Genomic DNA, 27,846 nt, shown 5'->3' with positions numbered 1-27,846 from the left:
TACATGTTCCATAAATATTATCGACTAGTAGGTGTTCCATAAATATTAATTATACTCTTTCAGAGCTGTGGTAAAACCATGGTGCTGAGCCCTGCCATGGTGCAGTTGTTTGTTTGTTTGTTTTAACTTTTTTTTTGGCCACACTCAAGGCATGTGGAAGTTCCCTGGGCCAGGGGTTGAACCTGTGTCACAGCAGTGACCCAAGCCACTGCAGTGACCACACTGGATCCTTAACCTGCTGCACCATAAGAGAACTCCAGCGTAGCTTATGTAGAACACTAATAGATGTGGGGGTGGAAAAATTTACTCTGATGATGGGATAGGAGTGGGAAGACCCTTGAGATGTTGGACTAAACCTGGATATTGCTTGGATGGGGAGGCAAAGGATGGGGGAAGGTCCAGAAGGCTTCCTACATCTCTGGCTCTGGCTCTGATATGGAAACATAGGTGGAGGAACAGGCTCTGTTTTTAGTGGGGGAGATAATAAATTTAGCTTGGGATGTATGGAATTGAATGGGTCTGGGTGATATCCCGAGGCTGTTGTTTATACAGAGGTCAAGAGGAAGGTCTTGGCCAAGGAGAGTGAAATTGCATCTCAGGACAATAAGGCTGGTTGCTGCAGAAATGAATATGAGCTAGAGTTTCCCTTGGAGCTCAGTGGTAACGAACCCAACTATCGATGAGAATGCGGGTTAGATCCCTGGCTTCACACAGTGGTTTAAGGATCCCTTGGTGCCGTGAGCTGTGGTGCAGGTTGCAGACGAGGCTCAGGTCACATGTTGCTGTGGCTGTGGTAGGCTGCAGCTGTAGCTCCAATTTGACCCCTAGCCTGAGAACATCCATATGCCGCAGGTACAGCCCTAAAAAGAAAAAAAAAATGAATATAAACCAAATGATCCAAGGAGAGTGGGGTTGGGGGGAAGAAGGGAAGGTGGCTGAGGATGAGGTCTTAAAAGATCCATCACTTTATGGAGCAGGAAGGTACACAGTGAAGAGAACCCAGAAAAAACCATGGCAAAGAAAACAGGCAAGGCTCAATAAAGAGAAATGTCATAATGATGTCACTTCTATGTGGAATCTAAAATATGGCACAAATTAACTCTATCTACAAAATAGAAACAGACTCATAGGCATAGAAATCAGACTTGTGGTTGCCAAGGTGGGGGTGGGGAGTGGGGTGGGGAGTGGGATGGACAGGGAGTTTGGGGTTAGTAGATGCAAACTATGACATTTAGAATGGATAAGCAACGAGGTCCAACTGTACAGCACAGGGAACTATATCCAGTCTCCAAGGGTAGACTATGATGGAAGATAATATAAGAAAGATAATATAAGAAAGGGAATATATGTATATGTGTGGCTAGGTCACTTTGCTATACAGCAGAAGTTAGCATAACATTGTAAATCAACTATACTGTAATAAAAACATGTTAAAAAAAAAAAACAGAAACAGATCCACTGACACAGAGAACAGACTTGTGGTTGCCAAGGGGGAGGGGGAGGGAGAAGTTTGGACTGAGAGTTTGGGGTTAGTAGATACAACTATTTCATTTAGAATAGATAAGCAATGAGGTCCTACTGTATAGCACAAGGAATTATATCCAGCTTCAGAATAGACCATGATGGAAGCTAATATAAGAAAGGGAATGGTAGTTCCCACTGTGGCTCAGCAGATTAAGAACCCCGTTAGTATCCATGAGGATGCAGGCTCAATCCCTGGTCTCATGGGTTAAGGATCTGGCATTGCCACAAGCTGCAGTGTAGGTCCCAGATGTGGGTTGGATCTGGTGTTGCCATGGCTGTTGTGTAGACCGGCAGCTGCAGATCCAATTCAACCCTTAGCCTGGGAACTTCCATATGCTGCAGTGCAGCCCTGAAAAAAGAAATAGGAAAAAAAGAAAGAAAAAGGAAAAGAAAAAGAAAAGAAAGTCAACGTATGTTTGTGTATGACTGGGTCACTTTGCTGTACAATAGAAATTGGCACAACATTGTAAACCAACTATAATAAAAAGGAGAGAGAGAAAAATCCCAAACCAAAGAAAGAGAGTGTGTCAATTTGATGGAGAGAAATGAACAAGGTATATAACTCTCCCACATCTCTGTGTGTCCTTTTCTCCTGTCTCTGCCACCCTAGGCCTGAGAGGGATGGGGCAGCCACTGGAGTGGACGCCATCTGCACCTACCACCCTGACCCCACGCATCCTGGGTTGGACAGAGAGAAGCTGTACCAGGAGCTGAGTCAACTGACCGATGGTGTCACCCACCTGGGCACCTACACCCTGGACAGTGAGAGCCTCTACGTCAATGGTGAGTGCCCACGTTGTAGCCTGCAGTTCCCTGTCTAACCAGCAGATGACATTTGGCAACATCTAGAGAGATTTTTTTCAAGTCATGGCTGGAGGGGTGATCATAACATCTAATGGGTAGAGGCCAGACGTGCTGCTCATGACACAGTGCATAAGGCTGCCCCTTCTGTGATGAATTCTCTCCACCAAAGTGTTAAAACCACTGAGTTGGAGACATGGCTGGACCCAGATTCAGAGTTCTGGTACAAACCTGGCATTATCTTGTGGGCTTTCTTTTCTTCTCTTTTCTTTTTTGGCCACCCCAAGGTACATGGAGTTCCCAGGCCAGGAATCAGATCCACTGCCGAAAAGCCAGATCCTTAACCCACTGGGTGGGGCCAGGGGGCCAATCTGTATCCTAGTGCTCCAGAGACACTGCTGATCCCCAGTTGAGCCACAGCAGGAACTCCAGGGGGCTCTTTATTTAATGCTTAATACATCATAGGTGGCTGACCTCGTTTCCCTTTTCACCCCCTTGGAATGGAATGTTTCCTCCTTATTTCCATAGCTTCTCATAGGAGCCCAAGTGAAAGATGCAGTCTCAAGGGAAAGAAGCAGGTGATACAGGGCCCTGAGGTTAATTTTTCCCATTGGGCAGAGTCCCATTCAGCCCTCACTCCACTTCATTCTCTCCATTATGACAATCTGAAATGATGTTCTAATTTTTCACAGGCCAGCCAGAACTACTCCCACTTCATGGAACCACACCATACTTAGCAAAGAACCCATGAATAAAACTGTTTACACAACACCATTGGCAACAGTGCCCCCAAACAGCGATGCTAACACCAAGAATAATAACTATAATAGTAGCTAATTCTTTTTTTATTATTATAGTTGATTTGCAATGTTGTGCCAATTTCTGCTGTATAGCAAAGTGACTCAGTCATACATATATACATACATTCTTTTTTTTAATATTATCTTCCATCATGTTCCATCCCAGGAGATTGGATATAGTTTCCTGTGCTGAACAGCAGGTCCTCATTGCTTATCCATTCTAAATGTAATTGCAGGAGTTCCCATTGTGGCACAGTGGTTAATGAATCCGACTGGGAACCATGAGGTTGAGGGTTCAATCCCTGGCCTTGCTCATTGGGTTAAGGATCCGGCGTTGCTGTGAGCTGTGGTGCAGGTCCCAGACATGGCTCGGATCCCGTGTTGCTGTGGCTCTGGCGTAGGCCGGTGGCTACAGCACTGATTAGACCCCTAGCCTGGGAACCTCCATGTGCCATGGGAGTGGCCCTAGAAAAGGCAAAAAGACATAAATAAATTAATTAAATTAATTAAATAAATAAATGTAATTGCATCTACCAACCCCAAACTCCCAGTCCAGCCCTCTCCCTCCCCTTCCTGTTTGACAGCCACAAGTCTGTTCTCTATGTCTGTGAGTCTTGTTTCAGTATTGTACATAGGTTCATTTGTGCCATCTTTTTAAATTTATTTTTGTCTTTTTTTTTTTTAGGACCACACCCATGGCATATGGAGGTTCCCAGGCTAGGGGTCAAATCAGAGCTATAGTCTGGCCTATACCACAGCCACAGCAACATGGGATCTGAGCCACATCTGCAACCTACACCACAGCTCACAGCAACACCAGATTCTTAACCCACTGAGCAGGGCCAGGCATTGAACCTGTGTCCTCATGGATGCTAGTCAGATTCGTTTCCACTGAGCCACGACGGGAACTCCCATTTGTGCCATATTTTAGATCTGGGTTTTAAGTGCCAGGACTTATGATAAGGTTTTATTTGTATTATCTCATATTAATTTTACCCCAAACCCTCTAAGTTACTCCACTTATTTTTACAGACAGCCATCAGGCATTCAGACAGGAACTCATTTGCCCAAAACAATCCAGCCATAAAACAAGGGAAAGTCAAGACTTAAACCCAAGATTCAGACTATAACTCTTAAATTCCTAATCACAAGGCAACACTGTAGACCAGATCCAGTGCAAGCCTATCAGGACAGGAAGGGGCACTGATGAACTCTAGCCTAACAGTCTAACCTGATGCTTGATTAGTAATTTCCCCTCTATGTCTGCTTGGAAAGGTCCTTTATATATAGTTTTTTATATATTTTACTGGATTAACAATAGCACATCCTGTCCTGAGCCCATAGAAGGTTTAACTCTGGCATTGGGACTAACTTAAAGCATATTCATAAGATGGAGATTGGTAAGTGAGAGACCTCTGTTTTATGTGTTGCTGGACAAGCCATGTGACCTCTCCAGGCTCTAAGGTCCCATTGATAGAAGGGACTAAATGTACATCCCATGCAGGATTTTCTCACAGCCAAATGAGATGATCCAGCAACAATGCACGAGAGCTCCCCTTCGTTCAGTGTTATTCTCAGAAAGCATCATAGGAGATGTGATCCAGGACCAAGAGAAACACTTATGAAACTCTTTTTCCTCCAATTTCTTTCGGGCTCCCATTTTAATACCATTCATCTGATCTTCAAGCCTCTTCTCTTTTTCACTATCCCACCCATCTCTAAATTTTCTCAAACCACACATATATTCTCTCTTCTCCATCTCATTGTACCTCCAAGTACCACTCTTTTCACCTGCCACAATCATGTCAATTCTACATCACACAAAAAAGAAACTAAGCCAGAGGGGAAAAAAAGTCAGACTATCATAAAATTTTGTGAAGAGAGAGAAGGAGAAAGGGCAAGGGCAAAATTATCTTTACAGATTGAGAGAACATGGATAAGGCTTGGAACCTACAACTCATTCATAAATTTACCCCATTATTCCTGTTATGTGTCTGGCATTACTTCTGGTGCATTTCCAATACATAGGGGCAGCTCTTATCATTGTTGTCTTTTTCTTTTGGCAATAATAATAGTGATGGTGGTTTTTTCCTAGTATGATTTTATCTCTTTATTGAAGTATAGTTTATTAACAATGCTGTGTTAATTTTCTGTTGTGTAGAAAGTGATTCAGTTATACACACACACACACACACACACACACACACACATATACACACACATTCTTTTTCATATTCTTTTCCATTATAGTTTATCACAGGATATTGAACATTGTTCTGTGTGCTCTACAGTGGGGCCTTGTTGTTTATCCATTCTATATATAACCCCAAACTCCCATTCCATCCATCCCTCGCCTACCCCCTCCCTCTTGGCAACCCCAAGTCTGTTCTCTATGTCTATGAGTCTGTTTCTGTTCCATAGGTAAGTTCATTTGTGTCATATTTTAGATTCCACATATAAGTGACATAATTAGGTATTTGTCTTTCTCTTTCTGACTTCATTTAGTATGATAGTCTCTAGTTCCATCGATGTTGCAGCAAATGGCATCATCTGGTTCTTTCTTACGGCTGAGTAGTATTCCATTGTATGTATGTAAAGCATGATTTTATTTTTTTCTTTTTTAAAAAGTTTTATTGAAGTATAGTTGATTTACAAGGTTGTGATAATTTCTGCTATACAACAAAATCATTCAGTCATACAGGTAATGATGTTCATCATTACTTTGAAAGGACAAGGCAGGCACAGAAGGGCATGGAATTAAATGTAGCCATTATTGTTCACATGCATTCTTGTTAATGAGTTTCATTTTTAGGTGTGCCATCTGACCTAGCAATGAAACTTTCTTAACTCTTAGCCATCGTAACAGTCATAACAGTCATAATAGTCATAACATCATAACAATTAAGAAACTTCCTTAACTTGGAGTTCCTGTCGTGGCTTTTCGGTTAGCAAATCTGACTAGGAACCATGAGGTTGCAGGTTCGGTCCCTGGCCTTGCTCAGTGGGTTAAGGATCCGGCGTTGCCGTGAGCTGTGGTGTAGGTTGCAGACGCAGCTCGGATCCCGTGTTGCTGTGGCTCTGGCGTAGGCCGGTGGCTACAGCTCCGATTAGACCCCTAGCCTGGGAACCTCCACATGTCTCAGGAGTGGCCCCAGAAATGGCAAAAAGACAAAAAAGAAAAAAGAAAAAAGAAACTTCCTTAACTCTTAGCCATCATAACAGTCCTTGTGTACTTTTTTCTCCCTTTCTGCAGGTTTTAACCGTCAGTCCTGGACACCTACCTTCAGCAGTGAGTATTTAAAACTATGGAACTTCCATGCCACTATACCTTTACTCCCCAAAGCACATCCTTCGGAAGAGAAGCTACCAATGCTCATGCCCTAAATGCCCAGCCATGGCCTCAACATAGCCCCTAGCCCACCCAAGTTCTTGTTTTGAGTCAACATGGAAGCACAAATTCCAATGAACAACTTCTGCCCCCCACATTCCTTCCAGATTCGACTCATTAATTTTCCCCATGTTCTTTTTTTTAACGTCCAGTGACTTCTACATTCTCTCTGGAATCTTCCACATCTCAGCCCACCATCCTCAGCTCCACAGGTAGGAACCTGCTCTCTAGAACCTAAGAAACTTCAACCCTATATGGTCTGATCCCTGTTCACTACCCAGCCTCAGCCTGTCCCACTTAACTCATTCTCTCACACATTTTCTAAGCTTCAGCTTCATCAGACACTTGTCTGTTCTTCTGGTCCTTCTGTTTGGCCTTTATAGTAGCTTTTCCTGGAGATCAGCTATGCCTAGCAACTTATTTGCCTTTCAAATCACAGCCTGACCATCACCTTCACCAAGAGATCTTCCAGGGCCACTTAAATGATGTTTTTCCTGAATACAACGTGGCCCATAGGTTCTCTTTATCATATCACCATGAGTATTTCTTTCCTAGAATTTACTACTGTTTGCTTTGTTCAGTCTTTTATGTATTTGTCACCCTGGAGCTGAGCACCTAATCAGCACTCACTTCATATCGATTGATGGAATGAATGGATGAAGGTAGCAATCTCTGTATAGATGGGCATTCCTGGATTTTATCTGAACATCCAGGAAATCACTCAGGGTTGTAGTCTTGAGTTGATTCTTGCCTCATCTCCTTGTCTTGCCCAGACATGGGTCTGAGGGCTCTTGAGTCTCCAGGAACCCGATACAAGGATGTGATTTATGCCATGGAACCTATATTACATCAGCCTTAAGAGTTGTTTGTGTTGGCCGGGTTGGGGGGGGGGGTTTGCGGGGGTTTGCTGGATTCAGTTCTGCCCTCAGGTGCTATGTAACATTGGGAGTGTTTCTTTTTTTCTATTTTTTTTTTCAGTAGACTTTATTTACAGTGTTGTGTTCATTTCTGCTGCACAGCATAGTGACCCAGTCATACACATACATACATTATTCTTCTTATACTATCTTCCATCATGGTCTATCCCAAGAGAAGGGCTATAGTTCCCTGTGCTGTACAGTGAGACCTCATTGCTTATCCATTCTAAATATGATAGTTTGCATCTACCAACCCCAAATTTCTAGTCCACCCCACTTCCTCCCCCTTCTCTCTTGGCAACCACAAGATTTATTTATTTATTTATTTATTTATTTATTTTTGCTTTTTTGGGGGTGGGCACACCCATGGCATATGGAAGTTCCCAGGCTAGGGGTCTAATCAGAGCTACAGCTGCCAGCCTGCACCACAGCCACAGCAATGCAAGATCCAAGCGTGTCTGTGGTGTACCATACAGAGATCATGGCAATGCCAGATCCCTGACCCACTGCACAAGGCCAGAGATTGAACCCACATCTTCATGGATACTAGTTAGATTTGTTTCTACTGCACCACAACAGGAACTCCAGATTTATTTTTTAAATTGAGTTAATGAGTCTTTTCATGCTTATGTCATGGCCCAGGCTAAGCATCCCTGACCCTTAATCCTGCCATGTGAGCCTGGAGTTACGAGATAGAAGTTGGTGTCCTATTGGTGGACTTCACCTTCAGGCATTCGTTGTTTTGGAAGTGAAGATACTGAAAACACACTTTAGACAGGATGCATACTCTTTACTTCCTCACTGTTCCACCAGATCTACTCAACCATTTATGTAGCATGCCTAGTTCCTGCAGCTTTTTAAATATGTGACATGTGCTATAAATCAAATCATCTCCTTACTGGTGCAGACATTTGCCCCTAGAAGCATTCGGGACTTGTTCTTCATCTTTGGTTTTCACCAGTTGGATCATGATGTGTCTGAGCATACTTTGCTTTGAGTTTAGACTCTTTGGGATTTTATAAGATTCCTAAATATGAAAAATGTATGTATTTAAGAAATCTAGAGAACCTTAACCTCTATTTCCTTGACTTTTTCTGTTCACTAATCTTTTTCTCTCGTTCTGGTCCTCCAATCAAATGATAATGATCCAGGAGTCCTTGAGTATCTGTTCATTATTATTTTTTTTCCACAGCACATGAAAGTTCCTGGGCCAGGGATCAAATCCAAGCCTCAGCTGTGACCTATGCCACAGCTGCAGCAATACTGGATCCTGAACCTACTGAGCCAAAGAGGGAACTTCTGTTTACTATTTTATCAGTCTTTTTTTCTCTTTGTTCTTCAGGTTTAATAATTTTTATTGATATATATTCTAAATCACTGACCTTTCTCTATCATCTCCATCCTGCCCAAGTGAATTTTTTTCCAAGATACTGTATGTATCTTTCAGTTCTAAACTCCCATTTGATCCTTTTTTACAGTTTCTCTGCTGAGAACTGCTAACTTTACATTTATTTCAAGTGTATTTACATTTACCTTTAAAATAATACTCATTTTAAAGACTGTGCCTGATAATTCCAACATCTGGATCACCCTGGAGTTTGCATCTGTCAACTGTCTTTTTCTTGAGGACTGGGTACATTTTTTTCTGGTTCTCTGTATATCAAGCAGTTTTGGTTAGTAGGCTATACATTATAAGCATTATCTTTGTGTAAACTCTGGGTTTTGTTATCCTCTTGGGAATGTTTTCCTTGTTTTTGTTTGTTTTTCTTTTTATGTCTGCACCTGTGGCATATGGAAGTTCCCAGGCTAGGGCTTGAATTAGAGCTGCAGCTGCCAGCCTATCCCACAGCCACAACAATGCAGGTCTGATCCACAGCCAGATCCAATCCATGGCTGCAACCTATACTGCAGCTTGCAGCAACCTAGGATTATTAATCCACTGAGCAAGGCCAGGGATCAAACCCACATCCTCGTGGATAGTAGTCGGGTTCTTAACCTGCTGAGCCACAAAGGAAACTCCTATCTGTTTGTTTTAGCAGGTAATCAGCTCTCTCCTCTTCAGTTCACAAGAGCCCTAATTCCTAGTTCCATTTGGTCAGAAATATTAGATTTCTGTCATAACATTATCTGCCTTTGTACTCATTCCCTCACACACACCTCTATGACTGTGATAATAAATCTATGAGAAAAAAAAGAGATAAAGTAAAACAGGGAGTTATATGTGGCTCAGTGGTTAACGAATCAACTAGGAACCATGAGGTTGCGGGTTTGATCCCTGGCCTTGCTCAGTGGGTTAAGGATCCGGCGTTGCCGTGAGCTGTGATGTAGGTTGCAGATGCAGCTCGGATCCCTTGTTGCTGTGGCTCTGGCGTAGGCCGGCGGCTACAGCTCCAATTGGACCCCTAGCCTGGCGCCACTTTCATGGAGGGACCAGCCTTGACCATTCAGTAGTTACACCTTCTCTCCTGATGAAATCAGAGGACTACAAGAGATCTCTGCCCCACCGGGCAGTAGAGTGACTTTGCTTCTTTTCCTCCCACCACAATGTCTGCCATTTGTTTATCCTTAGACACATTAGGCCAAAAAGAGTTGTGGTACTTTTTCCAGCTAAAATCACTTTTCCAGTCTGGAGGTCCATTCCCTTCTATAAGTCTGGCTAGATGCAAAAGTGATACAGGCTGGGCACCTTAGGCCTGACTTGCAGGACATTAAGGCTAAGGTGGTGACCTGGACCTGCTATTTACTGCCATCCCAGACAGAGATCCTAATGAACCTCCTCTCCCTTCCCACTGCAGGCTTGAGCCCCTCTCTGGTGCCTTTCACCCTCAACTTCACCATCACCAGCCTGCGCTACACAGAGGACATGGGCCCCCCAGGATCTGAGCTATTCAACACCATAGAGAGGATCTTGAATCGCCTGGTGAGAACCCCTCCAGTGCCTACCCACCCTCCAATGCCTGCTCTTGTCCTGCCCAGCCCCTTGGTCCATCTGCTCACCTCCCTTTCCTTCATCCCTAGCTCAAGCCCTTGTTCCAGAACAGCAGCATTGGACTCCTCTATTCTGGCTGCCGATTGACCCTGCTCAGGTGAGCACTCCAGAGTAGACCTGCAGGCAGTGTGGAGGGTGACCATGAGCTAGACCTTAGCATCCCGCACTCTCTATGCCAGTCATCGGACCACCAGCCCTCACCCTGTCTCACGCTGTGTGCCCCACCAGAAGATGCAGAATCGTCTTAGACTCTCCTTCCCTGGAGATAAGGTTGAAATTTGCAGAAAGATCTTTCTTCTGGAACTCATCAAGAAAACAAATAATCTGGAGTTCCTGTTGTGGCTCAGTGGTAATGAACCCAACTAGGATCCATGAGGTTTCAGATTCAGTCCCTGGCCTCGCTAAGTGAGTTAAGGATCTGATGTTGCATGAGCTGTGGTGTTAGGTCACAGATACAGCTCAGATCCCATGTTGCTGAGGCTGTAGCATAGACCTGCAGCTGCAGCTCCGATTTGACCCCAAGCCTGGGAACTTCCAGATGCTGCGGGTGCAACCCTATACAGACAAAAAGAAAACACATACTCATGTCAGCTTCACCATTATAGAGCAGCAGTTTTCAACTAGCAATATCTGGAAACATTTTGTTGTTGTCACAATTCAAGATCGAGGGTAACAACTGGCATATAGTGAACGAGGCCAAGGATGCTGCTAAATATCCTGAAATGCATAAGATAGTCTCCCAGGGCAAAAAATTGTCTGACCTGAAATGTTCATGGTGCCAAGGTTAAGAAACTTCATGGTAGAGGATATACAATTAACTCTCCTGCTGTTGTCACATTTTTGGCTAAGGATCGGCCTGTCTGTAATATCTAGCAAGTCTTCCTTTCTCCTGCTGTCTCCCCACAATTACCAAATCCTGCTTTCTGACTGCTCAGAGGCAGACTTGTGATGTCTGCCCATCTGTCTCCATTGAGCAGTAAAGCACTGTGGTTATTTGGTTTTATTTGGTATCTGGCAGGCCTATGTTCACATCCTAGTCCTCTTACTTCAAGGCTGTGTGACCATGACAAGTTACTTAACACCTCTGGGGCTCAGCCTTCTCACCTGGCCATCAGAGTCTCTCAATTTGCTTTTCCACAGAACAGATTTAGCCCAGGATTCTGCTAGATGACAATTTGATCTGAATTCTGTTAAGAGATTCTCCTGCCTGCACTGGGTCAGCTGATTTCAGATGAAGCTCATTCATGTGTCTGCAGTCAGCTGCTGGCTGGGACATCACAATTCTCCACCTTCTCTTATCCTCCAGCAGGCTCATCTTGGTCATAAGCAAGCTCACATTTCCACGAACAGTGAGAAACGACAAGCCCTAATGCCCACCTGCTTTCCGAGTCTCCTTTTGCATCACATTTGCTAATGTCCATTGGCCAGTGCAAGTCACGTGGCCAAGCCCAGATACAAGAGATGGGGAAATAGACTCCTTTTCTGATTTATGGGAAGAATTTGTGGCCATCTGTGTCAGCACAGTGAGGATGAAAATGAAATGTGCTTAGCAAAGGACCTAACATATAGAGAACATGCAGTAAATTATTCATAACCTTTTCTATATTCAGGTACTAAGAATAACTCCAGCATGTGGAAACCCCCATAGGTATACTTGGATCACATTAGCCCAAGTATGAGATCTCCTAGTCACTGACCATTTGTCTGAGGATGGAATGCTCCCAGCTCCAAGAATAGTCACTGTTGCCCTCCAGCCATAATACAAGGTTTTCCCCTTTACACTGGCCCTGAGATTTTCCTGATCCCACGTAGCCCCATCCCTACCTCCACCCTCGTCTGGCTGCTTGGCCTCACTGTTTCCTTCAAAAGGTTTAGTCTCTCTCACTGCAAGGTCCATTCATCAAGAACTTTAGCCCTATTAATACGTAGTAAAAATGGCTTCCTTGTATTGAGCTCTTACTAATGCTAAGTACTGTGAGGTCTGTACTATTACCTCATTTGACAGATGAAAACAGTGAGCTACAGAGACGTTGAGAGACTGATCCAGAGTCAGCCAGCAGTCAGGTGGCAAAGCTGGGATTTAGGGAATTTGACAATGCCTTTTTTAACCTTGTTGAATTCCCAGATTCCTTCCTTCCACTTCTGCTGTCATGCTGCTATTGCTAGGGGGTTTAATGCCTTGCTTTGATTATCTTTTATTTATTTATTTTGTCTTTTTAGGGCCACACTGTGGCATATGGAGGTTCCCAGACTGGGGTCCAATCAAAGCTGTAGCTGACATCCTATGCCACAGTCACAGCAACGTGGGATCCATGTCTGCAATCTACACCACAGCTCATGGCAACACCGGATCCTTAAACACAGAGAGAGGCCAAGGATTGAACCTGCATCCTCATGGATGCTAGTCGGGTTTGTTAACCACGATGGGAACTCCTGATTATTTTTTTTTTTTTAGGACCATACCCGTGGCATATGGAGGTTCCCAGGCTAGGGGTCCAATCAGAGCTACAGCTGCCAGCCTACACCACAACCACAGCAACACCAGATCCGAGCCATGTCTGTGACCTAACCACAGTTCATGGTGACACAGGATCCTTAACCCACTGAGCAAGGCCAGGGATCGAACCTGAAACCTCATGGTTCCTAGCTGGATTCATTTCTGCTGCTCCACAATGGGTACTCTTCCTGATTATCTTTTAAAGTTCAGCACAAATGTCAACATTTCTAGATGCTCCGTCTTCTGTGTTTAGGGGCCTTGACGGCCTCTTCATTTCCAACTCTCCCTCAGCACCAAGTCCATTCCAGGCTACCTACCAGTCCTCCTGCTTTCTCAGCCACCTCCCTCAATGAGGCTTTTTAGCATCCCTACCTAGAATCCCCACCTCCCCATCCCTGTGTCCCTCCTTGTCCAGGCCTGAGAAAAACAGAAGAGCCACTGGAATTGATGCTGTCTGTACTTACCGTCCTAATCCCGTGGGCCCTAAACTAGACAGAGAGAGGCTGTACTGGGAGCTGAGCCATGAGACCCATGGTGTCACCCAGCTGGGCTCCTTCACCCTGGACAAGGATAGCCTCTACGTCAATGGTGAGCATCCTTTTTGTAAGCAGAAGTTGAAGCTGAGAATCTGACCCCAGAAGAGATGGGACTCTCCAGTTTGCCACAGTACCTGTCCCATATATAGTTTTCCACTTGCATAATCTCCCTTGATGACTCAATGAAGCCCATAGGCTCTTGAGTTTGCAAATCCTTCTCTTCCCTTTGCATCCTGCATTCCAGGACTGTGATTTTTCTTTTTTTGGCCACCTCGAGGTATATGGAGTTCCCAGACCAGGGACCAGATCCAGCTGCAGTTGGGACCTACACCACAGCTGTGGCAATGCTGGATCCTTCAACCCACTGCACCAGGCCAGGGATAGAACCTGTGTCCTGGCTCTGCAGAGACACTGCTGATCCAGTTGCACCACAGCAGGAACTCCTAGGACTGTGATTTATATACTTGTCTGAGCTGTTCCCTTGTAGCATAGCAGGTTAAGGATCTGGCATTGTCACCAAAGCAACTGCCATGGCTAGGGTTCAATCCCTGGCAGAGAACTTCCACATGCCATGGGCATGATACAAAAAAAAATCTTATATCCTTGTCTGAGGTTCAAAGACTTTCTTTAGGTCGAAACTATGGCTAGGATCTGATCCCTGGTCTGGGAACTCCATATGCTGTGGGTGCAGGGGAAAAAGAAAAAAAAAAGAGTTTGGCCATTCATCTTTCATCCAACATCTCAAAATCCCCACTAGAGACTGTAAAGCACAATTTTGGAACCTGTGTTCTAGAAATGTCGATGTAGTTATCTTCCCAAATAAGTTGCAAACCCATGAAGACAAGGACTGGGTCTTTGATTTCTCAGCCTTTTAAGAACAAGATAGCATATTTCCTAAATCATAAGTGTGGCACTGTGCAGACTTCAAGTCTCTGCCAGGGGTAAGGGTTGATGGTGCTCGGGCTGTGTGTATCTTGGATGTCCCTTTCCTGCTTTCATCCCAATCCTGTCTCCTTTCCTCATTACAGGCTACACCCAACGGACCTCAGCCTCCACCCCCAGTGGTGAGTACTCGGGACCCCCCAGTGACCATGATCGACAGGCCCCCTTGTGGGCAGCAACGGATCCTTTCATCCAGAGCCTCAAAAAGAGGAGATGCCAGAGGACTTGATGGTCTCACTCAATCCCCCACTACGGTGGCTCCAGCTGGACAAGAGAGATCCATGCAGTGGCCTCCATGCCCCACTCAAAATCCCCATTCTCACTCCAGACCATTTCTCCTCAGCTGCCGTGACTTCTGTGCCTTTCCCAGGGACCTCGGTGGTACCAACCCACTTCTCCAGCTCTACAGGTAGGTGATTTCTTTCTCTGGCTCCCTTAGAAGTTTCAACACTAGGGAGTTGAACAGACAAGCTGCCTCGAAAGAGCTAGAACTGCCATGGGCCACCCTGCTCTACTTGGAATTCCTCAAGTACACAGAATGTGACTTCCTCATCTGTTCTGCTCCGTACCCTCCTGGTGCCTCAGTTTCCTCATCTGCCAAGTGAGAATAATACTGCTTCATAAGGTCGTTGTGAAGGTTAAATTAAAATGTGTGTGTGCAAAAACACCTAGTACGGGAGTTCCCACTGTAGTGCAATGGGATCAGCAGCATCTCTGGAGCACTGGGATCCAGGTTCGATCCCCAGCCCAGCACAGTGGGTTAAAAGATCCAGTTTTGCCCAGCTAGGACAAAGCTACAGATTAGATCTGATCCCTGGCCCTGGAACCCCATATGCCTGGGGTGGCCAAAAAAGAAAAAAGAAAGGCAAACAAACAAAAAGACAGTACAGGGGGTAACAAAGAATTCAGTCCGACAAATATTTATTGGGCATTTGTTGTGTGCTGGGCAGAGGAGATAAGATGTTAAGTCACCTGTAGTCCCTCCCCTCACCAAGTTTGCCATGTATTGAAAAAGTCCAAAATTCAATGTACAATTACACTTGACAATAATTATAAAAAAATTCATGTTCAGCACTTACTACATGTCAGGCCATGTCCTATTATTATATTTAGTTTTAACTTTTCGCTTTGGAATGAATATAATAGAGTCACAGGAAGAGGCAAAAATAGTGCAGAATTCCCGGTACCCTTCACCCAGTTTCTCCCCAGTGGTTGACCTCTTGCATAACTATAGTACAATATCAAAACCAGGAAACTGGAGTTCCCGTCATGGCTCAGTGGTTGATGAATCTGACTAGTATCCATGAGGAAGCAGGTTCAATCCCTGGCCTCGCTCAGTGGGTTAAGGATCTAGCATTGCCATGAGCTGTGGTGTAGGTCGCAGACGTGGCTCAGATCTGGTGTTGCTGTGGTTGTGGTGTAGGCCGGCAGCTATAGCTCCAATTCAACCCCTAGCCTGGGAACTTGCATGTGCCATGGGCGCAGCCCTAAAAAGAAAAAAAAAAAAGCAAAAATATAAGCAAACAAAACCAGAAAACTGACATTGTTAAAATCCACAGACCTCAATCAGACTTCCCTAGTTTTATATGTTCTCCCGCGTGTGTGAATGTGTGTAGGTCTATGCCATAGGTGCCATTTTGTCACCTAAGCACCACCATGTAACCACCACTGCAAAGAGATACAGAACTGTTCCATCACCACAAAGATCTCATTCTACCTTTTTTTTTTTTTTTCTTTTTGTCTTTTTGCCTTTTCTAGGGCCACTCCCACAGCATATGGAGGTTCCCAGGCTAGGGGTCGAATCAGAGCTGTAGCCACCAGCCTATGCCAGAGCCACAACAATGCCAGATCTAAGCCACGTCTGCGACCTATACCACAGCTCATGGCAATGCTGGATCCTTAACCCACTGAGCAAGGCCAGGGATCGATCCCTCAACCTCATGGTTCCTATTTGGATTCATTAACCACTGAGCCACGACGGGAACTCCTCATTCTACTCTTTTATAGTCACACTCACCCAGTCTCACCCTGTCAACCTTTAACCTATTTTCCATCTCTATGATGATGTTCTTGTGAGAATGTTATATAAGCAGAATCATACAACTTGCAACCTTTGGGGACTGGCTCTTTTCACTCAACATCGTGCCCAGGAAATGTGCTTAACCTTCATAATCTCTCTACAAAATATGGTTCTCCACACTGTATAGTAAAATAATTGGAGGTATGGAGATCCTGTTGTGGCGCAGCAGAAACATATCCGACTAGGAACAATGAGGTTTCAGGTTCAATCCCTGGCCTTGCTCAGTGGCTTAAGGATCCGGCATTGCCATGAGCTCTGGTGTAGGTCGCAGACGCAGCTCAGATCCTCTGTTGCTGTGGTTGTGATGTAAGCCAGCAGCTGTAGCTCTGATTCGACCCCTAGCCTGGGAACCTCCATATGCCAAAGGTGCGGCCTTAAAAATCCAAAAAAAAAAAAGAATTGGAGGTATGGACAGGTTAGGTAACATGCCCTGATCACACGACTGGTGAGGGGCTGAGAGATTTGAAACCAGTACAGAATTGGCCGTTTTGACCATTTTTAAGTGCACAATCTTGTGAACCTATCACCACCATCCATTTCCAGAACTTTTTTCATCTAAAAAGAAACTCCAAACCTCTTAAATACCAAGTACCCACTCCAATCCCCTGGTAATCTCTATTTTACTTTCTGTCTCGATGAATTTACCTATTTTAGGTACCTTCCGTAAAGGGAATCATACATTATTTGTCCCTTTGTGTTTTGTTTATTTCACTCAGTGTAATGTTTTCAAGGTTAGTTCATGTAGTAGAAATGTCAGAAGTTCATTCCTTTTTATGCTGAATACTGTTGCACTGTATTTGCCACATTTTCTTTATCCGCTTATCTATTAATGGACGCTTAGGGCTTTTCCACTTTTGGGCTATTGTGGATGCTGCTGCTATGAACACTTGTTTTCAAATATCCATGTCCCTCTTTTCAGTTCTATGGGGCACATAGCCAGGAGTGAAATCGCTGGATCATATGGTAAACTCATGTTTAACTTTTTTGGAACCACCAAACTGTTTTTTGTTTTTTGTTTTTTTTTTTAGTGGCCGCACCCTTAGCATATGGAAATTGCAGGGCCAGGGATCAAATCAGCCACAGCTGGGGCAACATCAGATCCTTTAATCCACTGCACTGGTCCGGGGATCAAACCCATGCCTCCACAGCCACCCTAGCCACTGAGTAGGATTCTTAACCCACTGTGCCACAGTGGGAATTTCAACCAAACTGTTTTCTATAGCAGCTGCTCCAGCATTTCTACCAACAATGCATGAGGGTTCAATTTCTCCATATCCTCACCAACGCTTATTTACTTCCTTCCTTCCTTCTTTCCTCTCTCTTTTTCTTTTTTTTTTAAATAATTGCAATCCTAATGAATGTGCATATTACTGCATTTAATAGCATCTTGCTTTGCTCCTTTTTCAGCCTTCTGTCTTTGGTCCTAAACTATAGCCCATCTGCCAGCTATGAATCCCTGCTTTCTCAGGGCCCTCCGTTTCTGTCCCTAGAAACTGTCTCAAAGCCTAGCCCAGGTCTGACTCAGAAGTGGCCTCATTTTTCCTTCCCCTGCTGCAGCAGCAACCCCTTTCCTGGTGCCTTTCACCCTCAACTTCACCATCACCAACCTGTACTTCGAGGAGAACATGCAGAGCCCAAGCTCCTGGAGATTCAAGGCCACAGAGAAGATCCTGCAGGGTCTGGTGAGAGCTCCGCCCACTGGTGCCAGCCCCACCCGTAACACCAGCTCCACCCACTTCATTCGGCCCCACCCACTGGTGCCCACCCAGCCCAGCCCAACTATTCGACCACCAATGCCTCAGCTTCTCCCTACCTCACTCCACAGTTCCTTCTCAATTTCTCTCTCCTTTCTAATAGCTCAAACCCATGTTCAAGAAAAGCAGTCTGGGATTCCTCTATTCAGGCTGCAAACTAGCCTCCCTCAGGTAAGACTGTCCCCAAGAACACAACCACACTTGTGGTATAGGTATATAATTATATTATTTATAGGTATTATGTAAGTATACTGTATATACATACATACATTTATATATGGTGCATAATACATATGCATATATGTGTATATATGTAGTATAGGTATAATATGGTATGATAGATGCTATACCTATATATAATTATACCTATACCATATGTTGATACTGGTATACACATATAGCTTACATTATATATGGTATGTAAAATGGCCTAGGTGTAATAATTAGATATAATGTCTAATATATATATAATGTACATAGGTATAATACCTAATATTACATATAAATTATATAGTATATATTGCCATATATTATATGTTAGATATATATAGTATATGTATAATAGATATGATTATAATATAATTTTACATACAATACACAATATAATAGTGAATACAATATAAAATAAATATATAACAAATCTATATATATATATATATATCAATATGTTATATATATTATATAATTGTGTTATATATAGTATATCATATAATGGGCATAATAATAATTGTGGGAATTGATGCTTTGAGGATTAAATGGTACAATGATGAGTACAAAATGCTGGGCCTGCTGCATCCTGGTTAATAAATGGTAGTTGTGAAATTCCTGTTGTGACTCAGCCAGTTAACCCGACATAGTGTTTGTGAGGATGCGGATTCGATCCCTGGCCTTGATCAGTAGGTTAAAGATCCAGCGTTGATGTAAACTGTGGCATAGGTCACAGATGCGGCTTGGATCTGGCATTGCTGTGGCTGTGGGGTAGGCTGGTAGCTGCCGCTCCAATTCAGTTCCTAGCCTGGGAACTTCCATATGCCACAGGTATGGGCCTTCTCTCCAGACCACTCAATAGCATGTTGTCTGGGTAGGTGGGTCAATATTATGTAGCTGGACATGGGTGCAGAGACACAGAGGCCTTCTGTTAGACAATTCATGCTTTCCGACAGACCCACCAAAAAGGCATCTCTCAGGCCATCTAGTCCCTGAGTCTCTTTAGAAATGTCCCAGCCCTGCTGGTGCATAGGATATAGAAAGGGTGACTTTAGCCCTCTGAGGCCACTATTGAAAATTCCAACTTGCTGAAGGGAAATGTCACTGGCCATGCCATGATAACCTGTCTTGAGGCCACTGCTAGCCATTGCTGCATGACCCTAGGCACCTAGTTGGGTCCATGAGGACCTGTGACAGGACTTGGTTGTCATGGCTACATTTGGATTCTTCCAGTATTGCTCACCCACATCAATAGTACCTTCTCTTGTCTCTGTCACATTCACAGACCCAGTGCCTTCAGAGGCTTCTTTCCCAGGCATGCAAAAGGCTTGGAGTCCCGTGGTTCCTAGTTATTTGTTTATGGAGGGTGTCTCCCTAAAGGCAGCAGCTTCCTTGTTTAACTAGGGTTTCACAAGTTTCTACCTTGGGAGTGGCAGAGAGAGGGAGGGAAGGATGGAGAGATAGTTGGACCAACCATGTGGTGGTTCTTACCCAGGCCTGAGAAGGATGGGGCAGCCACCAGAGTGGATGCCATCTGCATGCATCGCCCAGACCCTGAAGGCCCTGGACTGGACAGAGAGCAGCTGTACTGGGAGCTGAACCAGCTGACCCATGGCGTCACCCTGCTGGGCCCCTACACCCTGGACAGGGACAGTCTTTATGTCAACGGTGAGCAGCTGTGATGTGGTTGGAATCTCTTCTTTCTCACTGGGCAGCCTCTGCCCTCTGGCTGGAAATTATGCTCCCTGTCTTGACCCGTGTGCTCTGGACATCACTGATTTAGCAGATCTGGGCTTCATGGTTCCTTCTTAATCTTGGACCAGCTCCGTCCTAAGGGCCTTCTTTCCTGATGAGAGGGTGCTGATGGAGATGCCCTATAGCCTTTACCCCATGAAACCCTCTCCATTGCACCAGAGTATCCCTGACCGCTATTTGGTCTCCCATCTCTCCCTGAAGATAGATACCCACTATCTTCCATCCCTTTTGTTACAGGTTTTACTCGTCAGATGTCTGCACTCATCACCAGCAGTGAGTATTCATTTGATGTCCTAGCACCCACCACATCAGGCAGGGAAGGAGCTGACCTTCCTCATGTCTCTGTGCCCTCCCCAGGAGGGAAGGAGCTCCTCAGATGGCACAATTTATTTACTCCTCCCCCTCAGCCCCAGTTCCAGAGGGAATCCCAGCTCAAGCCCTACCTATAGCAAGCCCAATAAATAGTCTCTCCTACTGGCATTTCTGCCATGTGAGTGCCTTTCTGCTTTTACTCATGAGGGTTTTTCCTCAGCTCCTGGCACCTCCACAGTAGACCGGGTAACCTCTGGGACACTGTCCTTCTCCAGCGCCACAGGTAAGCATTAGTCAATGGCCCATCTATCAGAGAGTACCTGATGAATGTAAATATCTCTGACATTATTCCCTCAAATAAGATGAAAGTCATAGTAAACTTAGTGGTAATGAGTCAATCAACAACCTTTATTGAGTACCTATGCTGTGTCAGGCCCTAGGGATACAGTAAAGAACAGAAAACATTTTAAAAATTGCTGCCTGTAGAGAATTTATACTCTTGTGATAATGATGATGATGGTGGTGGTGGTGGTGGTGATGCTGATGCTTGTAATGGTGGCGATGGTGATGATGCTTGTTATGGTGACAATGATGGCAGTGATAATGATGTTGGAGATGGTGATAATGATGGTGATGATGGTGGTGGTGATAATATTGGTAATGATGGTGGTGGTAACAGTGGTGACGATGAGGGTAATGATGATGGTGATAGTAACAATGATGGCAGTGATAATGATGCTGAAGATGGTGATGGTGGTGATGATGATGTGGGTGATGATGGTGGTGGTAATGGTAATAATAGTGGTGATGAGGATAATGACAGTGGTGGTGGTAATGGTGATGATAATGCTGGTAATGATGGCAGTGGTGATGATGATGAGGATAATGATGATGGTGATGGTAACAATGACGGCAGTGATACAGATGCTGAAGATAATTATGATGGTGATGGTAGTGATGGTGATGATGGTGGTAGTGATGATGAAGGTGTCGGTGACAGTGATGATGATGATGGTCATTCTGCCATGTCCTGTTGTTGTTATAGTAAAATCCACATTCTTCATCATGATGCACACAATAGCCTCAGTCTTGCTGCCCTTTCTGACTTCATCTCTTTCCATGTTCCTCTCTGCTCATTGCAACCTAGACACTGCTTTTTCCAACTATATGGAATTTCCACTTGCTGTTACTCTGCTTGGAAATACTTCCTCTGGCTGCTTGTATCCTTCTTCTCATCCTTGATGTTTCAAGGAAATGCAAAGTTTTCATAGGGACCTTGCCTGACTCCTGTATCTAAATCTGACCCTGTTGTTTTTTTAATCCTCCACAGTACTTATCACACTTTCATTGTGCTCATTTACCTGTTTGTTGTCTGTTTCTAGGAATGAAACTTCTTATGGGTCTTGTCTATCCTATTCTGTGTTATACCCCATGTGGGTCATATCGGGGGAGAGTTATTGTTATTGTTGTTGTTTTGTCCTCAGATCCATTCTTCACCCTTCTTGTGCTCTGGTCTATAAAGTAGAGATCCAATCAATTCCTGTAAACTACATTTCCCAGACCCCCTTGCTAACTAGCTTCCTGTTAGCTTCAGCCAATAGAAGGCATTTGTAAAACAGTGGTGGGAAGGGCAGGGGAAGATCTGGGGTGTTTCTTCACCTCTGTTTCTGCATCAAGTCACACCTCCATCAGGGGCTGGCCCTCCTCCATAGTCTGAGCAGTTTCTGGTGTGTCACACTTTCATCCTATTGTTCCGCCAGCTTCTTGACCTGGCTAACCTCTGTGTTATCCTTTCAGGTTTTCCTTTTTTATATTAAATTCCTTTGATTGAAATACCTGACATCAAGTCTGTTTTCCTAACTGGAAATATATATGCCCAGTGCCATGATGCCACCTTCACTCTCAGCTTGAAAAAAACAAGCCTGGCCCAGAACCTGAGGACCAACAGGAAAAAGGTCTTCAGCTTCCCTGAGGAGCCCTGATGGGCTTGAGAAGCCCTCTCTTCTGCCATATTTGCCTCTCTGTGTTTTCTTCCCAGTTTCCATGACCTCTACCATCTCCCCAGCAACTTCTGCAGCCCCAGTCCAGGTCTCTACAGGTAGGAGCTTCCTCTCAGCAGTTTCTCCCTGCAAAGATCTTGTGCACTTGGCCATTGGGGGGTATCATGCCCATCCATTCATTCATTTGTTAAGTATTTATTTAGCACTTGCTATACAAAAGGCCCAGTGATGCTGCAGCAAAGAGAATAAAACGGGCCCTAGTCATAGTTCCCACTGTGGCACAGCGGAAATGAATCCAACTACTAACCATGAGGTTTTGGGTTCAATCCCTGGCCTAGCTCAGTGAGTTAAGGATCCGGTGTTGCTATGAACTGTGGTGTAGGTCATGTTGCTGTGAGCTGTGGTGTGGGTCACCGACACAGCTCGGATCCTGCGTTGCTGTGGCTATGGTGTAGGTTGGCAGCTGTAGCTCCGACTCCTGGGATCCTCCATGTGCCATGGTTGTGGCCCTGAAAAGCAAAAAAAAGAAAGAAAAGAAAGGGCCCTAGTCTTTGATAGGCTTTCAGCATGAAAGATAGACACTAAAGATCTAAAGACATTTTTTTTTCAAATGGCACACTTTTTTAATTACTCAATGAATTTTTTTACATTTATAGTTGTACAACAATCATCACAACCAAATTTTATAGCATTTCCATCCCAAACCCTCAGTGCCTGTCCTCACCCCCCAACCTGTCTCATTTGGAAACCATAAGTTTTTCAAAGTCAGTGAATCTGTATCTGTTCTGCAAAGAAGTTCATTGTGTCCTTTTTTTTTTATTCCACATGTAAGTGATGTGGAATCTAAAAAGTGACACCATTTGATGTTGGTGTCTCATTATCTGACTGACTTTACTTAGCATGATCATTTCTAGGCTCATCCATGTTGCTGCAAATGCCATTATTTCTTTCCTTTTAATGGCTGAGTAATATTCCATTGTGTATGTGTAGCACGTCTTCTTTATCCACCCCTCTGTCAATGGGCATTTATGTTGTTTACCTGTAAAGACCTAAAGACTCAAGTGTACAAATAAATGTTAAATTACAATCAGCATGGTCATGAGGTGAGATTTGCAACTGGGGAGGGGAGGGGCTTCTTTCCTTCGGGGAACTTAGTTTTTATTTCCAGAAAAGCAAGGAACAGCATGAGCTACACGTGCACCTAGCAAATGCTGTCTTACAGGACTAGGGCAGACTCTTATTGGATCAAAAGCCAGCTTCCCAATCTTGGCCTCCTACTGGCCCAGAATAAACTTCTTTTTCTTTTCTTTTCTTTCTTTTTTTAAAATTATTATTTTATTTTCATTTTTTATTAGGGTATATTTGATTTATAGTGTTGTGTCAATTTCTGCTGTGTGGCATAGTAACCCAGTCATACATATATATATATAGATCTTTTTTTTTTTGTCTTTTTTTTAGGGCTACACCTGTGGCATATGGAGGTTCCCAAGTTAGGGGTCAAATTGGAGCTACAGCTGCTGGCCTACACCACAGCCACAGCAACATGGGATCTGAGCAAAATCTGTGACCTACACCACAGGTCACAGCAATGCCAGATCCTTAACCCACTGAGCGCGGCCAGAGATCAAACCTGCATCCTCATGGATCCTAGTCGGGTTCATTAACCACTGAGCCATGAAGGGAACTCCTAGACATTCTTTATATAGAGAGACATTCTTTATATATATGTATATGTCTATATATGTGTGTGTCTTTATATGTGTGTCTATAGACATGTATATAAACATTCTTTATATATATTTTATATATCATACATATATATAGACATTCTTTATCTCATATTATTTTCTTTCTTTTTTTTTTTTTTTTTGTCTTTTTGCCATTTCTTGGGCCGCTCCCACAGCATATGGAGGTTCCCAGGCTAGGGGTCCAATCGGAGCTGTAGCCACCGGCCTATGCCAGAGCCACAGCAACTCGGGATCCGAGCCGCGTCTGCGACCTACACCACAGCTCACGGCAACGCCAGATCCTTAACCCACTGAGCAAGGCCAGGGATCAAACCCACAACCTCATGGTTCCTAGTCGGATTCATTAACCACTGCGCCACGACGGGAACTCCATCATATTATTTTCCATCATGATCTAGCCCATGGATATAGTTCCCTGTACTATGCAGCAGGACCACATTTCTTATCCATTATAAATAGAATAGTTTGCTAACCCCAAACTCCCATTCCATCCCTCCCCTCTCCCCTCCCCCTTGGCAACCACAAGTCTACTCTTGGTGTCTGTGAATCTGTTTCTGGAGCCCAACATCTTTAATTTCTGTTTGTGGCCAAAGCTGGGGACTGCATAAAATAGAATCCCCTGCTGACTCCACTCCCCACCCCACTCCATCTCCAACTCCAAATGCATGGTAAATGATCCCCCCAAAAATCCCCCAGTGAGGGCATCCCCTCACTGTTATCCCCAAGATGAGGGGTACCCCTGAGCATACAGGGGTTGTGTCCCAGGGGTCCTTTGCCTTGCATCTGGTACACGCCTGACTCCAGTCTGGTTTCTCCTCCCCCTCCTCCACTGCAGCTGCTGGCCCTGCCCTGGTGCCCTTCACTCTCAACTTCACCATCACCAACCTACCCTACATAAAGGACATGCAGCCAGGCTCTGCGAAGTTCAACTCCACCGAGTCAGTTCTACAGCGTCTGGTGAGAGCTCCTTGCTACCACTCCCTCTTCTCCACCTTCCTCCCCACCCTCCCTGAGTCTCCCTGTTACCCTTTGGGAAGATAAGACAGGCTCAGGAGGAAGATAGTTTCAGGTTCAAAACTTGGAACTGCCACAGATAAGTGATGTGATGTTGGAGTAGTGATCTTGCCTTTGGGTACCATGGCCTCCTCTGAAAAACAAGATAATAAAAGCACTTATCCCCCAAAATTCCTTTTGAGAATTGAATGTGGTAGGAAATATGAGGAAGCTGTTGTTTTATTTTTAAACATTGTGTTTTATTTATTTACTTATTTTTGATTTTTAGGGCCGCACCTGCAGCATATGGAAGTTCCCAGGCTAGGAGTTTAATCAGAGCTGCCACTGCCAGCCTATGCCACAGCCACAGCAATAAGAGATCCAAGCTGTGTCAGCAACCTACACCACAGCTCACGGCAATGCCAGATCCTTAATCCACTGTGCAAGGCCAAGGATCAAACCCATATCTTCATGGATACTAGTCGAGTGTGTTACCACTGAGCTACAACGGGAACTCCCAACATTGTGTTTTAAATGATGATCAATTTTACATTTCTATTTCATTCACTCACTCCTTCCTCCTCAGCTCAAGCCCTTGTTCACCAACAGCAGCATCGGTTCACTCTACGCTGGCTGCAGACTAACCACACTAAGGTGAGACCCCACCTTAGCCTTGCCTTAGGAGGTTGTAGTAAGGTATGGACAGGTTGGATTGTCCAAGGGCTAGGGTAAGGCAAGTGAGGTGGCTAGGGCCCAAAATTTCAGGAGACATTCACCTTTAGGGGCTGACCCTATGCCTGTACAACCCTGAGAGTGAGCATGTCCTAAAATCTTGTACCTAGGCTCCTTGGTTGTCCCATGCTGTTCCCAGCCCTGGTGCTCGTCCTGTGCACTGCCCTCTCTAGGTTCTTCTAAATCCAATCAGACAGACTTGCATGACCTGAATAAGCCATATGTGACTTCAGTTTTATGTAGGATATGGAAAGGAAATGTAATCAGCAAGGCAGCTTGGGCCTTTCTTCTGTGCAGGAATCCTCTTGGGGAGTTCCATTAGTGGCTCATAGGGTTAAGATCCCGACTAGTATCCATGAGGATGAGGCCTCGCTCAGTGGGTTAAGGATCTGGCGTTGCCTCAAGCTGTGACATAGGTCGCAGATGCAGCTTGGATCTGGCATTGCTGTGGTCATAGTGTAGGCCAGCAGCTGTAGCTCCGATTCAGCCCCTAGCCTGGAAACTTCCATATGCTGCAGGTGGGCTGTGGGAGGAAGGAAGGAAGGAAGGAAGGAAGAAGGAAAGGGAGGGGGAAGGGAAGGAAGAGAGAGAGATAAAGAATTCAATTAGTAATGATTAGTAAGCATCAAAGACTGTGGTGTATAGGAATAACAGGGTCCTGAAAATGAATTCTTTTAACCCAATGCACTGGGCTGGGGATGGAACCCTCACCTCCTCAGCAACCCGAGCCACTGCAGTCAGATTCTTAACCTATTGTGCCACAGCAGGAATGCCTAGTGCTATTCTTTTGTCCTCCCATGTGCAAGGAAGTATAACCTCAGTGGATAGACCCTGGTTTAGATGTCTTATGTCCCAAATTTAACCAATGTCCATTATAACAGTCCTGCCCAGTTAACAGGGTCACCACACCCAAGTAAGCCCAAAGTTATAGCTTCCTGCCAGGTATGGATGTCCACTTATGGTCCCCCCAGAAAAGACACAGGCCATCAACCAGGGGTCATTTTCAACATAAGCAACATTGCCAGTCAACACAACTGACATCAATCACACCTTTCTCAAGTTTCTAGGAGACCAGAGCTAGAAGTAGCTTAGTTCAAAGTTACTTCCTTCCTGCTGACAGGCAAAGGACACTCCGTTTCTCCTGAAAATATTTTCTACCAATGCAACTGCTTTCCCCCCTTCTCCCAGGTTATCCCTTCAGGCTTAGTTTTTCCTGCTGCCCTAGATTGCTGCTAATGCAAGAGGCAGGTGGGCAGTGGGTGGAAGTCTCTGTTCTGCAATGTCTACTGCATACTCAGCTGCTCAGACCCAAAACTTGGATTGGATCAGCTTTCTGAAAGCTGATGTGTTCAGAGCTGGTGTTCAGTCTCACTAGGGGCTGTGGGTACTCTGTAAACATATGTTTAATTAAGAAATAAATTAGGGGAGTTCCCATCGTGGCTCAGTGGTTAACGAATCTGACTAGGAACCATGAGGTTGTGGGTTTGATCCCTGCCCTTGCTCAGTGGGTTAAGGATCTGGCATTGCCAGGAGCTGTGGTGTGGGTCGCAGACATGGCTCAGATCCCAAGTTGCTGTGGCTCTGGCGTAGGCTGGTGGCTACATCTCCAATTGGACCCCTAGCCTGGGAACCTCCATATGCCATAGGAGCGGCTCAAGAAAAAAAAGGCAAAAAGCCAAAAAAAAAAAAAAAAAAGAATTAAGAGTTCCCACTGTGGTGCAACAGGATTGATAGCCTCTTAGGAGCACCAGGACACAGGTTCCATCTCCAGCCCAGCACAGTGGGTTAAGGATTAGGCATTGCCACAGCTGTGGCTTAGGTCACAGCTTCAGCTCAGAGCTGATCCCTGGCCTGGGAACTCAATATGCCAC

The 27,846-nt window shown here is 44.7% G+C and overlaps 1 protein-coding gene across 1 annotated transcript in view; it reads left to right on the top strand.

Moving 5' to 3' along the window:
- LOC100624460 (mucin-16) overlaps positions 1-27,846 on the top strand; it is a 115,406-nt gene that overhangs the window by 47,824 nt on the left and 39,736 nt on the right. The window contains exons 14-29 of the mRNA XM_021085118.1: positions 2,135-2,307; positions 6,379-6,414; positions 6,666-6,725; positions 10,226-10,350; positions 10,449-10,516; positions 13,332-13,504; positions 14,481-14,516; positions 14,738-14,803; positions 18,032-18,156; positions 18,332-18,399; positions 19,931-20,103; positions 20,428-20,463; positions 20,723-20,785; positions 22,541-22,600; positions 25,086-25,207; positions 25,830-25,897. Of these exons, the coding sequence (XP_020940777.1) occupies positions 2,135-2,307; positions 6,379-6,414; positions 6,666-6,725; positions 10,226-10,350; positions 10,449-10,516; positions 13,332-13,504; positions 14,481-14,516; positions 14,738-14,803; positions 18,032-18,156; positions 18,332-18,399; positions 19,931-20,103; positions 20,428-20,463; positions 20,723-20,785; positions 22,541-22,600; positions 25,086-25,207; positions 25,830-25,897 (1,452 nt within the window). The remainder of the gene's footprint in view (positions 1-2,134; positions 2,308-6,378; positions 6,415-6,665; positions 6,726-10,225; positions 10,351-10,448; positions 10,517-13,331; positions 13,505-14,480; positions 14,517-14,737; positions 14,804-18,031; positions 18,157-18,331; positions 18,400-19,930; positions 20,104-20,427; positions 20,464-20,722; positions 20,786-22,540; positions 22,601-25,085; positions 25,208-25,829; positions 25,898-27,846) is intronic.

The sequence above is a fragment of the Sus scrofa genome, chromosome 2 (genome assembly GCF_000003025.6).
Source record: "Sus scrofa isolate TJ Tabasco breed Duroc chromosome 2, Sscrofa11.1, whole genome shotgun sequence".
NCBI lineage: Eukaryota > Metazoa > Chordata > Mammalia > Artiodactyla > Suidae > Sus > Sus scrofa.
The sequence above is the reverse complement of the archived record's forward strand: the minus strand, read 5'-3'. Positions and strand labels throughout refer to the sequence as shown.